This window comes from Ochotona curzoniae, unplaced genomic scaffold, assembly GCF_017591425.1.
Source record: "Ochotona curzoniae isolate NIBS_2020 unplaced genomic scaffold, NIBS_Ocur_1.0 contig_908, whole genome shotgun sequence".
Taxonomy (NCBI): domain Eukaryota; kingdom Metazoa; phylum Chordata; class Mammalia; order Lagomorpha; family Ochotonidae; genus Ochotona; species Ochotona curzoniae.
Window position 1 is genome coordinate 4,388,198 of NW_024466607.1, and position 15,604 is coordinate 4,403,801.

The 15,604-nt window shown below is 61.1% G+C and overlaps 1 protein-coding gene across 5 annotated transcripts; it reads left to right on the plus strand.

Annotated features, from left to right (window-relative positions):
* Window positions 1-1,567: 1,567 nt before the first annotated feature.
* On the plus strand, window positions 1,568-14,986 carry BRPF1 (bromodomain and PHD finger containing 1). 5 transcript variants are annotated; one of them, XM_040995138.1, is made up of 14 exons: window positions 1,568-1,989; window positions 3,597-4,196; window positions 6,739-7,698; window positions 8,387-8,549; window positions 8,943-9,074; window positions 9,310-9,456; window positions 10,172-10,481; window positions 10,732-11,052; window positions 11,338-11,622; window positions 12,049-12,196; window positions 12,986-13,122; window positions 13,221-13,339; window positions 13,532-13,686; window positions 14,251-14,986. In XM_040995138.1, exons 2-14 carry the CDS (start codon window positions 3,607-3,609, stop codon window positions 14,432-14,434), a joined length of 3,651 nt encoding a protein of 1,216 aa, XP_040851072.1. In that variant the 5' UTR covers window positions 1,568-1,989; window positions 3,597-3,606; the 3' UTR covers window positions 14,435-14,986. The 5 variants fall into 5 exon arrangements, with proteins under 5 accessions (XP_040851072.1, XP_040851073.1, XP_040851071.1 ...); XM_040995139.1 differs by having other exon boundaries at window positions 9,310-9,438; XM_040995137.1 differs by having other exon boundaries at window positions 1,569-1,989; window positions 8,940-9,074.
* The last annotated feature ends 618 nt before the right edge of the window (window positions 14,987-15,604 follow it).

Sequence of the window (15,604 nt, forward strand, 5' to 3'; positions counted from 1 at the left end):
ATCACTTTCTATCCCTATCCCACGGTCTTCCCCAGAAACCAATTCTGTGGACTGTTTTAGAAAACACGACATAGGACAGCACATAGGTTCCGGTGGGCGTTAGATAGACCAAGTCTGCGGCAAGAGGAAAGGAGTGCTTGAGGGGACGGGGCTGGAGGGCTCGAGGACCTTGGGGTCCCGCTGGCACACCTCTAAGGTCGCAGCACTGGACAAGCCTCCCAGCAACGGATCAAAGCCGTGTGCAGCTCAGGAACCGAGGAGCCCCAGGGAAGGACTGCGTCATCTGGCAGGTGCACCGGCTGCCCAGGCCGCACCAGTGGTGTCCCACCCCGCGGCTCCACCTCCTCAGGCCCCGCCCCCTGGGGCTCCTCCCCTGCGGCTCTCTCTCCTCGGGCCCCGCCCCCTGGGGCTCCTCCCCTGCGGCTCTCTCTCTCCTCGGGCCCCGCCCCCTGCGGCTCTCCCTCCTCGGGCCCCGCCCCCTGGGGCCCCGCCCCCTGGGGCTCCTCCCCTGTGGCTCTCCCTCCTCGGGCCCCGCCCCCTGGGGCTCCTCCCCTGTGGCTCTCCCTCCTCGGGCCCCGCCCCCTGGAGCCCCTTCCCTGCGGCTCTCCCTCCCCCAAGGCCCGCCCCCTGAAGACCCTCCCCTGCGGCTCCCCCTCCTCAGACCCCGCCCCCTGGAGCCCCTCCCCTACGGCTCCCGCTCCCCAAAGCCCCTCCCCTGCGGCTCCTGCTCCTCAGGCTCCTCCCCTCTGAAGACCCTCCTCTACGGCTCCAGCTCCCAAGGCCCCGCCCCTCCAGAGCCCCTCCCCCCGCGGCTCCCGCTCCTCAGGCCCCGCCCTCGAACCACGCGCCTCCTCGTGGCTCCCGCTCTCCAAGCTCCGCCCTCGCAGGCCACCCCCTCAGTAAGCCCCTCCCTATCACCCCCTGTTCCCCAGGCCCCGCCCCATCCGAAGCTCCTCCCCACGGCTCCCGCTCTCCACGCTCCGCCCCTCCCCAGGCCCCGCCCCTCCGGGTCCGGCCCCCGCGCGCTCCCCGTCGCCTCAGGCCCGCGTCGTCAGCGCCGGCTCCGCTCCCGTGCCCCCCGGCACCCTCGGGGAGCCCACCTTTCGGCCTGTGCCGGTCCCTCCCCTTGCGGTTCCTCAGCGCCGCCCCCGCAGGCAGGCCCCGCCCCGCAGTCGGCTCCGGTCCGCGTCCCTGCGGCCCCCGGGCCTGCCCCCCGAGTCCCGCCCCGTGCCTCCGGCCCCGCCTCGCCGCCTTTCTCGGAGACCGAGGCCAGGTCCCCGCCGCGGCCGCCGCGCCCGCAGGAGGGGGAGGGGAGAAGGGCGGGCTCCTCTCGCCCAGCCCGGCGCTCGCTGTCCGCGCCCGCAGATTCGCCACAAACGGCCCTGCGTCCCCGGATCCCACGCGCCGTGGCTGCCGGGACCTGAAACCCGGCTGCAGGGATGGAGGTGCTAGACGAGCCCTGTCAGACTCCCGGGAGTCTCCCCGGCCCCGGAGCGCGGCCGCTGGGGCCTCGGCGGGCCGGCAGGGAGCCGTGGCGAAAGTGCCGCTCGGCTGCGCCGCGGCGCCGCGTTTACCCTGCGCAGACGCCGCCGCTGCCGCCGCCGCCGTCGCCGCCGTTGCCACTGCCTTTGCCGCCACGGACCCCGCCGCTGCCGTCCCCGCGCTGCCTCCGGGAGCCTCTATTGTTGCGGCCGCGCCGGGTCCCGAGGCCAAGCAGCCTAGAGACCTGCGGAGCGGGCCAGCGGCCGACGGAGTGGAGCCCCTGTGGGCGCCGGCGGGCCCGGGAGCGGCCGGGGGTCAGCGCGGGAATCCCGGGCAGCAGGGGCCGGAGCGTGGGGAAGGGGGCGGCCAGGGGCCGGGGTGGCGAGGTACGCTGCCTACGGAGGTGGGGTTCCCCCTTGGCGGCCCGCCTTCCCCCGCCGGCCTCCCCGAGAGGGGTCGGAGCCCCGGCGGGCGCCCCCGGCGATGAGTCCGGACTCGAGGTGGCCGGTGAGTTTGCGGGAGTGGCCAGCGGCACGGGGAGGCCCCCTGGACCGGGCGCGGCGGAGCTGACAGTGCATCGCCTCACTCTGGTGGGCACTCCCCCGGCCAACAGTAGCCTTCGCGGCGGCCGTGGCTAGAGCAGGAGGGGCCCCGTGGTGAACTCGCTGCATTCCCACAAAGGGGAAATGTGGTTGCATCCGGCCGTGCGAGGCGGGCACGGCGGAGAAAGAGCTAGGCCCTCCGCCCCCCACTTCCTCCATCCCCCGCCCCCGGAGCTCCCCCGGGTAGCTGTGAGCGCCACACCCCTGGGCCCCGGGCCCTGCCCCCCGCGGGCTTCCTGATTTGATTCCCTCTGTGTGCCTCTGCCTGCCGGTCCCAGCAGGATGTAGTGCCTGGGGGCGGCAGAGCCAGGGCCACTGCGGTCACCTGGGACAGCTGGGGCTTGGAAACGGAGAAGCTTGTTTGTGTGTCTGGTAGGTTGGTGTTGAGAGATAAAGCAGGCAGGTAGGACTCGGCGGTGGGGTGGAATTGAACTGGATGAGGAAACGAGGGGCTGCTGGCCGGCAGCTCACCTGCCTGACTGAACTGCAGCAAGGGAGAGGCCGGAACAGGTCAGCTTGGTCAGAGAGCTCCGGGTGGCCATGCCTGAATTGTTGAATTCGGACCAGCAGAGAGGACATCCGGGCAGGCCGTGGCTGAGCTGGGTGTCCTGGAGGCTGGGCCATCCCTTGTGTCCACTCGCCTGGGAGGGCTGGGCGGGTCTGCCCTGTGGCGTCCTCATCTGTGTTCTCTGGACCTAGACCTCCCACACAGCACGTGCTCTTGTCCTTGACAAAGTGACCTTGCTGTTCCTTCGGTCCCCAGTGCATCTTCCGGGCTAATGCCAAGGCCAGCAGCATGGCCACTACTGCTGGGATTCCAGACAGATTCTCTGGCCTCCTTTTGAGGGTTCGGACACAAGCCGAGCCTCATCCCAGCCCTCCTGGCCCCAGTGATCCCACTGGGCAGCTGTTTGGGCAACAGGTGGCTCACTCATGTGCTGAGACCCGAGTATTGGTGCACACTGGGTCCTGGGTGGACGGGTCAGCTCTAGGGTTGGCACTGCAGTGCTCCTAGTCATGGGGGGTTGACTGGGAGTTTCCTGTGTGGTGGGTGCTACAGGGAGAGGTCCCCAGGGGAGGGCTTAAGACATCTTAGCAGCAGTGTCCTTTGAGCCAGAATAAGTGGAAGCGCACTGCTCAGAGAGGATGGGGACATTCCAGAGAGACGCTGTCTTGCAGGGCAGGCAGGTTGCTCAGGAGGCGGCAGAGCTGGATGGGTGGGAAGCACTGAGGAAAGGCTAGAGCCCCACATGGAAAGCGCCTTGAGTACCATCCTGGAGAAGGTGGGCATGATGCTGCGGGCACTAGGTGCTGCAGGAAGCCTGGTCAGCCTACAGACATGGCCGTTGCTGCTGTGTGATATGCAGGGTGGGGAAGCGGAGCCCGGGCCAGGGACACGGTGGAATAGGTGGCACTGGAGCAGCTGTAGAGGTGGACAGCGGGCTCACGAGCACAGGGTCAGGGACCGAGAGCTCTCCTCCAGGCCGGTGTTGACTGCTCCTTCTCTTCCAGATCTGACAGCATGGGGGTGGACTTTGACGTGAAGACCTTCTGCCACAACTTGCGGGCGACTAAGCCACCGTACGAGTGCCCGGTGGAGACCTGCCGCAAGGTCTACAAGAGCTACAGTGGCATCGAGTACCACCTTTACCACTATGACCACGACAACCCGCCACCCCCGCAGCAGACCCCACTTCGCAAGCACAAGAAGAAGGGGCGCCAGTCACGCCCCGCCAACAAGCAGTCACCCAGCCCTTCGGAGGTGTCCCAGTCCCCAGGCCGTGAGGTGATGAGCTACGCCCAGGCCCAGCGCATGGTGGAGGTGGACTTGCATGGCCGCGTGCACCGCATCAGCATCTTTGACAACCTGGATGTGGTGTCTGAGGATGAGGAGGTCCCCGGGGACGCGCCGGAGAACGGCAGCAGCAAGGAGAATGCGGAGGCCCCGGCCGCCACCCCCAAGGCTGGCAAGCACAAGAACAAAGAGAAGCGCAAGGACTCCCACCACCACCACGCTTCTGCCAGCACCACGCCCAAGCTGCCAGAGGTGGTGTACCGGGAGCTGGAACAGGACACCCCTGACGCCCCGCCCCGGCCCACTTCCTATTACCGGTAAGGCCATCTCTCGTCGTCTTCGGGAAAACTGGTCAGACAAGGCCCAGCAGCCTGCGGGATGTTGGGCAGGAGAGTCACTGCGATGCAGGGTAGAAGAAAGGCAGTGAGAGGAACCAACCATGCACCTGCTGAGGGGGGCCCTCGTCGGCACAGTCCCATGATGGCCCTGTGTGGAGAGTTGTGTAATTACTCCCGCGTTCTCACAACTGTCGGGCAGGTACTGTTCTCATTTCACAGGTGTAGGAACCAGTTAGAGTGTGGCTGGCCTAAGGACAGTTATGTGCCGGAAGTTACATGCCCAGTGCCTTGCCTGTGTGTAAGTCCAGGGCTAAGCTGTTCCTCTGCTCTGCCCCATGCTGCTCTGTCCTGCTCCCCCTCCCTGTGAGGTGTGCCTCTGCCTGCGGAAGGGTCAAGACCAGGGCCACTAGGGCCCAAGGTCCCGAACACAGTCCGCTCTCGGCAAGGGCAGTTTCCCCTCAGCTGTGCTGTTAGGGTCACCTGTCCTGGTGTTTTCATCTCCAGGGGCCCTTTTACTCACATGGTTACTTCTGTCCTGCATAGGGCTGGGGACTGGTTGTAAAACGACAGACACAAGTTGGAGCTGCACAGTGGCTCACAGCCTGAGCTCTGCATGGAGCCTCCACATTCACACAGGCTACACACCTACAGAGCAGCCTTTGTTGGCCTCATCTGGGGCTTGCGCCCAGCCCAGCCCCTCGGGAGGATCTCTTGGGAAGGCATTGTGCAGTGAAGCGTGTCTTTACCAGAAGTGCAGTCTGCCCAGGGGCCCCCACCCTCTACACTTCGATCGGTTCAGCTCAGCTCTCCTTCTGCCTTTCCACTGTCTTCCGGGTCTCCTAGCACTGACCACCCATGATATTGCCTCATCCTCCCGGCTCTTCAGCTCGCTCTTCGGCCACAGCCCAGCTCCTTGCAGGCACTCTCCCCTGGGGAACCTCCCTGCCCAGGGGGATCTCCACTGGCACCTCTCCAGCAGGTGGCTAGCATGCTGCCTGTCATTTGTTTCTGCAGTCAGTGAGACTGCCTGAGTTTCAGAAATAATGGCTTCTGTGCATCTGACGAATCTGAGGTCTCTCCAGTACCGTCCCTTCTGCCTGCATTACAATCTGCTGTTGTGTCAGGAATTGTCCCCAACAGGCAGCCTGCCTTCTCTGTGCCACAGCAACCAACGGAGAGGCCGTGGGAGGGTGTTGGGCACCATCCCATGATGCCCTATGTCGCAGCAAAGAAAAGAGCGAGAGCTGGTGCTGAGCAAGCTGGCAGCCTGGCTGGAGAGGGGGAAGATGCTCATGAGGCCTGAGTCATAGGGCTCTGAGAGGAGGCAGCTGCGGTCACCTCAGGCAAGAGGCACTAGCGTAGAGGGAGCTGCCTGCTGTGGAGCTCTGGTCTCCTCCCCCTCCGCCCACAAGGGAGGGGAGAGATCAAGTGAGCAGTAGCGAGCACCCATGAGGGGTGAATCAGCCAGCGTCCACGCCTTAGTCCTGCAATGTGAGGTGGTACGGGCAGAGCTGGTAGATGGAGGTCAATGTCCTGAACTGTCACTCACTTTCTGCTCTCACCGTGGCTGCAGAGCCCATCTGCTGTGGGCAGAGAGGAGCTGAATGACAGGACCTGGGAGGTTTCCAGGGCCTGCTGGGGCTGCTCAGGTCAGCCTGTTGTGTTCGTCATTCCACCCAGACCTGAGAGTGACTCAGTGCACAGGTGTTATTACCTCCTGGTGCCTCCAGTGTCACAGAGGTTCTGAGAGGGACAGTAATGTCCCGAAGGTTGCAGTGTTTAAGTCCAGGCTTGTTGGAAGCCCACCCCATTTTTCCCTGCAATCCCAGTACCAGAGTCCAGGCCACCCAGACGGGTGTCTCCTGGGCCTCTGAGTGCAGGAGCTGGACATAGAGAGGCAGCCCTGCCGTGTCCTGCTGTGTGCTGGGCAGCAGGACCACCACCGCGTGGCTGCCCTGAGACTGCCCGGCTGATGGCTCAGAGCCCAGCTCCTGGTGGCTCTCTCAGCTGTTACTGCTCTAAGTTTACCTGACTGGGCTGTCCAGGGGACTGACTGCACCTGCCATTTGGGGGACCCTGAGCCCAGGGGGGGTCCCAGATATGGAAGCCTTGGCATTTATGCTGAATAGCCTCTCTGTGGTTTGTCAGCAACAAACAGGGACCTCCTCCCTCCCTCAGCCTGGCGCCCTCATCCAGACCACCCTGTGGGGCCCTGCTGCCTGACTTCTTGGGCATCTGAGTGAGCCTCCGTAAGCTCCGTAAATGGTGTCCTGTGTCTGGGTTAGGAGCTCTGGAGCATCAGGCCTGGACTCATTCCCCGGGGGAGTACAGGCAGCTCTGTCCCCTGCCCACAGCCTTGAGCCCTTTTCTGCAAAACAGGAGGTGTTGAGTTCCTGGGCTAAGGTGGGCATCCCTGTGCATGTGCCAGGACACAGCAGGTGCTGGGCTGGCCGTGGGCCACCTCCCTGGTCAGGGAGGAAGTGGCAGGCATGTGACACCGAGCTGCCTGTGTGTACTGCAGGTACATCGAGAAGTCAGCTGAGGAGCTGGATGAAGAGGTCGAGTATGACATGGATGAGGAAGACTACATCTGGCTGGATATCATGAATGAACGGCGGAAGACGGAGGGCGTGAGCCCCATTCCACAGGAGATCTTCGAGTATCTGATGGACCGGCTAGAGAAGGAGTCCTACTTTGAGAGTCACAATAAAGGTGACCCCAATGCACTTGTGGACGAGGACGCCGTGTGCTGTATCTGTAATGACGGTGAGTGCCAGAACAGCAATGTCATCCTCTTCTGTGACATGTGCAACCTCGCCGTGCACCAGGAGTGCTACGGCGTCCCCTACATCCCCGAGGGCCAGTGGCTCTGCCGCCGTTGCCTGCAGTCACCCTCCCGCGCTGTGGATTGTGCCCTGTGCCCCAACAAGGGTGGTGCCTTCAAGCAGACAGATGATGGGCGCTGGGCCCACGTGGTGTGTGCCCTGTGGATCCCCGAGGTCTGCTTCGCCAACACAGTCTTCCTGGAGCCCATCGACAGCATCGAGCACATCCCACCAGCTCGCTGGAAGCTTACCTGCTACATTTGCAAGCAGCGGGGCTCCGGGGCATGCATACAGTGTCATAAAGCTAACTGCTACACAGCCTTCCACGTGACCTGCGCCCAGCAGGCTGGCCTGTACATGAAGATGGAACCTGTGCGGGAGACAGGTGCCAATGGCACCTCCTTCAGTGTCCGAAAGACAGCCTACTGTGACATCCATACCCCCCCGGGCTCAGCACGCCGTCTGCCCGCCCTGTCCCACAGTGAGGGTGAGGAAGATGAGGACGAAGAGGAGGATGAGGGTAAGGGCTGGAGCTCAGAGAAGGTCAAAAAGGCCAAGGCCAAATCCCGGATCAAGATGAAGAAGGCGCGAAAGATCCTGGCAGAGAAGCGGGCAGCAGCTCCTGTGGTATCGGTGCCCTGCATTCCACCACACAGGTATGCGGGGAGCAGGTGGATAGGCAGGTGAGGGACGCAGCAGCCCTCCTGGAGAGCAAGGGACAGCCCAGTAGGAGACGTGGAGTGGCTGGGTTCTCTGCTTCTGTCAGACACTAAAATAATAAAGTAGTTGAAAAAACAAAATGCCACCCAGATTCCGAAGCAGGCTGTCTTGAGCAGGTCAGCTGAATGGAATACTTGACAACCAGAAACCTCAGCCTGTAGCTGACAGACCACACAGGCGTTTTAAACTGCCTTTCATGCGGATGGTGTCCTTTGTTCAGTTAGGAAGAAAGAGGATGGAACCCAGCGGCCACCGTGGGAAGAAATGGCCTGATCATGAAGATAGGAGCAACAGGAACAGGGGACGGAGTTGTGGGGTGTGAACTGCTGCTTATTTGGGCTGTGCTGTTCAGTTACCTTGAAGTCTCGCACCGTTGGGTTGACTGGTACAGGTCCTGCTGGCGCTTCCTCAGAGAATCTACCAGGTTGGAGAGAGCTCTGGGCTGCAGCAGTGGTGGCAGCGGAGGGCTAGGCCTACCCGAGTGTCCCGTGCACGCGGCAAGCAGTCCAGCTCCAGCTGGGAGCATCATGTCCCCTCTGTCATGAGGCCATGCACGGTGCTGTTTACTCACTCTCAGCCTGGCATCCCAGGCCTACAAAGGCTTTCTCTCTTCCATGTTCCCAGGCTCAGTAAGATCACCAACCGCCTAACCATCCCGAGGAAGAGCCAGTTCATGCAGAGGCTGCACAGCTACTGGACACTGAAGCGGCAGTCACGGAACGGGGTCCCGCTGCTACGGCGCCTGCAGACACACTTGCAGTCTCAGAGGAACTGTGAACAAGTTGGGGTACCGTGTCCAATGCCCTATAGGCTTGGGAAACTAGGGCCAGGGGATGAAGACCAAGATTGGCAGCTGTGGCTTCCTGGAGCAGAGAGCATAGGCTGTTTTCTGCCCTCTACCAGCAGCCCGCAGACCAGGCCCTGCGTGAAGTCCTTATGGATAACAAGTCTGGCGGGAAGGCGTTGTTCCTGTCATTCATTCATTCTTTCATTTGTTCAACAAACATGGAGCAGGCATTTGCTTTGTGAGGTCTTGGGGACACACAGATTGAGGAACTACCAGGATATCACTGTGCTGGCTCCTGTGGTGGGACAGGCTCGTGTCCTGAGAGTCCTGGGCTCCCTGCTCCCCTCTGGCCTTCCTATTCCCATCTCCTGATTCCCTCTTTTCCCTCAGCAGCGAGATTCAGAGGATAAGAACTGGGCCCTCAAGGAGCAGCTGAAATCCTGGCAGCGGCTCCGGCATGACCTGGAGCGAGCCCGGCTGCTGGTGGAGCTGATCCGGAAGCGAGAGAAACTAAAGAGGGAGACGGTGAGTGTTCTTGAGCCAGCCCCATTCTACACAGGATGAAACAGAACCCAGCTGGGAGACAGCAGGGCCTGCACGAGCCTCAGGTCTGTGAAGCCTCCTGGTGGTGGAATGGGAATGGAGGGAGGGAGGGACAAGGTCTCTTCAGGCGGGGGCGGGTAGGAAGTTAAACTCCGGAGCCAGCCATCTATGCCACAGGCTGGCCTGGTGCTGACTGATGGGGTTTTGTCCTTATCAGATCAAGGTCCAACAGATCGCCATGGAGATGCAACTGACACCCTTCCTCATCCTCCTCCGCAAAACCCTGGAGCAGCTCCAGGAGAAGGACACGGGCAACATCTTCAGCGAGCCGGTCCCTCTATCTGAGGTAACCGAATTGGACGAAGTAAGAATCCCTTCCCCTCATCCTTTCTTCTGTTCCTCTCCCCGCTGGATCCTTGCTCCAGGTCTGGGCCAGAGACCAGGTGTCGACTTGAAGAGAGGGGCTGGTGGCTCTGGGGCAGATGTCTCACCTGGTCCCTGTCTTACCCTTGTTCTACCCCGAGGACCCAGAGTGGGAGACAGTCTGTGTACCTCTCCCAGAGGCAGGGGCTTGGTCTGCCTGCTGGGTAACCCAGCAGGAAGACACTGTGGGGTGCTGAACCTTAGAACAGAGACTTCACAAGCTCAGGACCTAGAGAACCAGCCCTGAAGTCCTAGGCCCTGACTGGCAGACTCTTCTCTTGAAAAGAAATAGAATGAGAGGCCTGAGGCACTAGCCTCTTTACACATTGTCTGGAGTTCAGAGAGCTAGCCGAGTGTCATACGGTGTTTCGGAGTGTGGCTGTAGCCATTTCCTTCCAGAAACCTCTACAAAAGGGTGTGCAGTCACCATTTCCCAGGCAAGGCCCAGGGAGGTCACACAGCTGGGATTGGTAAAGCCAGGACTACACATTTTTCCTTTCCCGAGTGCTACATGCCTCAGTATGTGACTCATCACCCATCACCTGCCTCTAACTTGTGGGAGGAGGTCACCGGGGCATTTGAGGGGCTCTCTTAGGAGCAGGGTTCAGGGGAGTCAGGAACACACCTCCACTCGGACACTCTACCCTGCTCTCCAGGTACCTGACTACCTAGACCACATCAAAAAGCCCATGGATTTTTTCACCATGAAGCAGAATCTGGAGGCCTACCGCTACCTGAACTTTGATGATTTTGAGGAAGACTTCAACCTCATCGTCAGCAACTGCCTCAAGTACAATGCCAAGGACACCATCTTCTACCGTGCAGCAGTGAGGCTCCGTGAGCAAGGTGGCACTGTGCTCCGCCAGGCCCGGCGCCAGGCAGAGAAAATGGGCATTGACTTTGAGACGGGCATGCATATCCCACACAACCTGGCTGGTGACGAGGCCCCACAGCACGCTGAAGATGGTGGGTGATGAGTCACACTGAGACCAGTGCCCAGGGTGGTTGGCTGCCGAGAGTGGGTGGTATAGGCAGAAGGCAGCTGGGCCTAGCACTAGCAGGCTGTCCCCAGGAATGCAGAGCCCGCATTCTGCATCCCGGTGCTGCTTTCCAGCTTTGGCTGGCAGGAAGGCATGGGGTGGAGTGACTTCCTTGCTATGTGCCAGGCTCCAGCACTGCCCGCAGCTGACCTTCCCACTTGCCCTGACTCTCACAGTGGAGGATGAGCGACTGCTCCTGCTGGAACACCAGAAGCACCTACCTGTGGAAGAGCAGCTGCAGCTGCTGCTGGAGCGGCTAGATGAAGTGAATGCCAGCAAGCAGAGTGTGGGCCGCTCGCGGCGCGCCAAGATGATCAAGAAGGAGATGACGGCACTGCGGCGGAAGCTGGCCCACCAGCGGGAGACTGGACGCGATGGGCCTGAGCGGCATGGCCCCTCAAGCCGAGGCAGTCTCACCCCGCACCCGGCGGCCTGTGACAAGGATGGGCAGACGGACAGTGCAGCAGAGGAGAGCAGCAGCCAGGAGACGAGCAAAGGTCTGAACCCCCTGGCAGGGCAGACCCCGAAGCAAGCACAGCCTCAGTGCCTGCCCGACCCGGGCAGATGTCCCTCCTGCACAGCTAGCCACACTTTCTCCCTCATCCTCCCATCAGGGGCCTCTTAGCCGCCTCTCTGGCTGTTTGTATCCCAGTCCATGCCCACATAGTCTTGTCCCCTGTCCAGCTGGGGTAAATGGTCCTGTCTACCCAGGGCGGGGTCCTGGACAGCTGCCCTTCCCCCAGCAGGCCCCTCACCAACTCTCCTTTCTTTCTCTGCTCCAGGCCTGGGTCCCAACATGTCCTCAACCCCCGCACATGAGGTGGGCAGGAGAACCTCAGTTCTGTTCTCCAAAAAGAACCCGAAGACAGCTGGACCGCCCAAGAGGCCGGGCCGGCCCCCCAAAAACCGGGAGAGCCAGATGACCCCCAGCCACGGAGGCAGTCCTGTGGGGCCCCCCCAGCTCCCCATCATGGGCTCCCTGCGTCAGCGCAAGCGGGGTAGGAGCCCCCGGCCCAGTTCGAGCTCAGACAGCGACAGTGATAAGTCCACAGAAGACCCCCCAATGGGTGAGCCTCACCATCACCCAGCCCGCCAGAGACCCCACACAGCCTCAGCCATAGGAGAGAGAGCTGGAGAGACCCCCTAGGCTGCCTTTCATGCCATCACCTCATCTTAGAGTTGGGAAAAATGAGGCCCCGAGACACGGACCCAGCCAGACCCCCTCCCATTCCTTCACCTTTTCTGTTCTCACCTTCCTTGGGAATCTCCTGCCCTAAGTCACTTGTGTCCTAGGATGAGTAGCTAATGACGGGAGTGGGGAAAGGGCAGAACTCTGGCCAATCACAATATAGGTGCTGCTCACACCTGGCCAAGGTTGGGGGAATTTTCCAGCACAGAAAGGGAACCCAAGCTCTTGAGTCCCTCTCCCCATGTTACCTCTGCTCTTTATTTTCCTGACCGGTTCCTTCCCTCCTCCCCTCCCCACCACCAAGACTTACCTGCCAATGGCTTCAGCGGGGGGAGCCAGCCCGTGAAGAAGAGCTTCCTGGTCTACCGGAACGACTGCAACCTTCCCCGCAGCAGCTCCGACTCCGAGTCCAGCAGCAGCAGCAGCAGCAGTGCTGCCTCTGACCGGACCAGGTACTAACTCTGTAGATCACAGCAGGTCTCCAGGCATGCCCTTCTAGAACCCTTCTAGCAGTATCAGACAGGGAAGGATGGCTCCGATTTACAGAATAAACAGAGTAGGTCAATGTCAGAGGCAGAAAGATGTCCTGGGTGAAACAGCTGTGTGGGAGCCACAGAGCCTTGTAGTGGGTCTGCAGAGCTGTTTTGTTTGGCCAGCATGGCATTGAAAACAAAGAAAAGAAATCCATGTGGTGGCCTAGTGGCTGAAATTCTTGCCTTGCATGCACCAGGATCCCACATGGGTGCTGGTTCATGTTCTGGCTGCTCCACTTCCTGTCCAGCTCCTTGCTTGTGGCCTGGGAAAGCAGTCAAGGATGGCTTGGTTGGGACCCTGCACCCATGTGGGAGACCCAGAGGAAACTCCTGGCTTTGGATTGGCTTGGCACTAGGCATTGTGGACACATGGGGAGTGAGCCAACGGATGGAAGATCTTTCTCTGTCTCTCTTTCTCTGTATATCTGCCTTTCCAATAAAAAATAAATCTTTTTTTTTTTTTTTTTTTTTAAAAAGACAAAGATACCACCTGAAGATGTAACACTCCTTGGATCTGGCCAGTGCTGCCTTAAGAGAGGGCATGCACTGCTGCTGGCTGCTGGGCAGTGCCCACCCCGGGGGCTAGCCTCTGACCTGGCAGTATGGAGTCTGAAGTTCCCTCCTGCAGCCTCTGCTTTCTAAGACTGGCCAGGCCTGGAGGCTTGGGGCCAGGACACCCATCATGCCATTCCCTGTTTCCGTCCACAGCACAACACCTTCAAAGCAAGGCCGGGGTAAGCCCTCCTTCTCCCGAGGCACGTTCCCCGAAGACAGCAGTGAAGATACCTCAGGCACTGAGAATGAGGCCTACTCCGTGGGCGCTGGCCGCAGCGTGGGCCACAGCAGTAAGTACCCTTGCCCAAGGCCAGGGATGCTGGAGTCCCAGCGTCACGGCCTTGCCAGCCCCTCACCTGCTGATCGGCCTCTTTCGCATTCTGTGTAGTGGTGAGGAAGAGTCTGGGCCGGGGCACTGGCTGGCTGTCCGAAGATGAAGACTCCCCATTGGATGCCCTGGACCTCGTGTGGGCCAAGTGCCGTGGGTACCCATCGTACCCGGCTCTGGTAGGCGCTTCTGCTGTGGGCATGGGACTCCTCGGCAGAGCACTTTGGGGCAGGTGCTACCCCAGGGCTGTTGGCAGGTTCCCAGTCGGGTTCTCCTTTTCCCTTTTCATGCTGTTTGTCCTTGGACACTGAAATAAGCAGTGTGGCAGGGAGGGGGCAGACTGGACCAAAAGGCTCTTCTCACATCCTCAGATCATTGACCCAAAGATGCCCCGAGAAGGTGTGTTCCACCATGGAGTCCCCATCCCTGTGCCCCCGTTGGAGGTGCTGAAACTAGGGGAACAGATGACCCAGGAAGCTCGCGAGCATCTCTACCTCGTCCTCTTCTTTGACAACAAGCGAACCTGGTAAAGAAAGCAGGGAGCCTGTGGGGTGACTCATGCCGCAGTAGAGCAGTAGGCTGTGTGGGCAGACTGAGGAGCTCAGCCTGAGACTGGGGAGGCAAGCTGGCTGTATAGATGCAGAGGCTGAGAGGCTGAGTGGGCAGTGGCTGACCAGTAGCTGTAGCCAGGGAACAGAGGACCTTCAGCTCTTAGCTGAGGATCCCACTCAGACTCTGGAGGCTTTGGTTTTCCCACCTCAGCTTCCCGAGGACTAGCTGAGGTTGAAGCGGGCACACACATTCCGGCTCTGACGCCCCCCCACCCAAGGTCACGGGTTTGTTGCCTACAGACAACAGTGGGCATCAGGCTTCTCCTCCGTACCCATAATACCCCATGGTGACCCCTCTAATGCAGCTTTTGACTGATTGGCCCTTGTCAGCTCTCGACTGTGAGAGGTTCCCTGAGGGCAGGACTGTACCTGCTGATCATCTGTACCCCAGTATCAGGGGGTGATGAGCCTGTGGAGTGAGGAGGACTGGTTCTTGCTGTCCCGAGATGGCCCACTTTGATCTTTACTTCATCCTGTAGGCAATGGCTGCCCAGGACCAAGCTGGTTCCTCTGGGTGTGAACCAGGATCTGGACAAGGAGAAGATGCTGGAGGGCCGCAAGTCCAACATCCGCAAGTCAGTGCAAATCGCCTACCACCGGGCCCTGCAGCACCGCAGCAAAGTGCAGGGCGAGCAGAGCAGTGACACCAGTGACAGCGACTGACTGCTCCCTGCCTGGAGTGGCACCGGTTGCACTGACTCATCCTGGTCTTGGGGCCATTCTCAGGGGAAGCTGGGTGGGGGGTCCCTCCCGCCCTGAGTGCAGCTGGACTGTGCAGACACTCCAGGGGCTGGCGGTGGCTCAGCACCACAGCGAGCCTGCCACTTCACAGCAGGGCGGAGGGCAGGGCAGTAGGCCACGGTTAGGACACTGTGTAAGACAGGCCGCCCCGCTGCCTCTGTCTGCCCGGGCCTGGAGAATCCTCAACTGCCTGGAGGCCTGAGGCCCCTGCAGATGGGAGGTGAGCAGGCAAGGGCCTAGCCCAGAGGAGGGGCACTAGGTGCCCCCTTCCCTGCTGCTGTACATACTGTAATTATCGGAGAATTTAAATTATTCTCATTTGTAACTGCGTTTCCGGGTCGCGCCAGAGTCATTTGGTACTAAAAAAGACTGGGGTCTGTCCCCATGTTCCTCCTCTTGCCCATAGATTGTCCCTGCCTTTCAAACTGGTTTGTATTTATTTCAAAGGAAGAAAATATATTGATTCTTAGAAAATAGTTTGTTTTCTTTCTTGCTGCCACTGCCAGGGTGGAAGGGTCCCCAAGGAAAGTTGTGTACCCCGGAAGGGGAACGGACTGGGCCCAGAGGTGGCTCTGGGTTCCCAAGACCCTTGGGTCCGCCACACCTGCTGGAACTGGGGGGGCTGGTGGGGGCGTGGGATGTGTTTGACACTCCGCAAAGACTGCAGCAACCTGGCCCGAGAGGGCAGCGGGGTTCCCGTCTGCACAACTGGCTCTGTGAAGCTCGGCCCTTGGTGAGGGGAACGCAGCCACCCGGGCCCATGGGCAGGTGGGGCGGAGGGCCCGGTTGGGGGGAAGAGGAGGCGAGGCTCCTGGGGGACTGGGGCTCCGCGGGATGGAGGGGAGGCGAGGATCCCGGAACTCTGGGGCAGTACAGGCCGCGCGCCTCGGCAGCGCCCGCCCGTTGGCTCCTCACTTTCCCCTCTGATTGGCCACGTCGGGTCCAATGAGCGGTTCTGGAGCCCGGCTTCCGGGGGTGGCGCGGCGGCCCAGGGGAAGCCGGAAACACGCGCCGGCGCCCGAGCGTCCAGAGCAGCACTGGGCGCGCCCGGGCCCTGGGGTGGGGGCCGCGTCACGGGGCGGAGCCTGCAGG

What these genes read in the sequence shown, in the direction of transcription:
- BRPF1 (XM_040995137.1), top strand. Translation starts at nt 3,607, where the DNA reads ATGGGGGTGGACTTTGACGTGAAGACCTTCTGCCACAACTTGCGGGCG. An exon ending in AGGTAACCGAATTGGACGAA is followed by an intron (nt 9,457 to 10,171) that starts GTAAGAATCCCT and finishes CCTGCTCTCCAG; the next exon opens with GTACCTGACTACCTAGACCA. An exon ending in TTTGACAACAAGCGAACCTG is followed by an intron (nt 13,687 to 14,250) that starts GTAAAGAAAGCA and finishes TTCATCCTGTAG; the next exon opens with GCAATGGCTGCCCAGGACCA.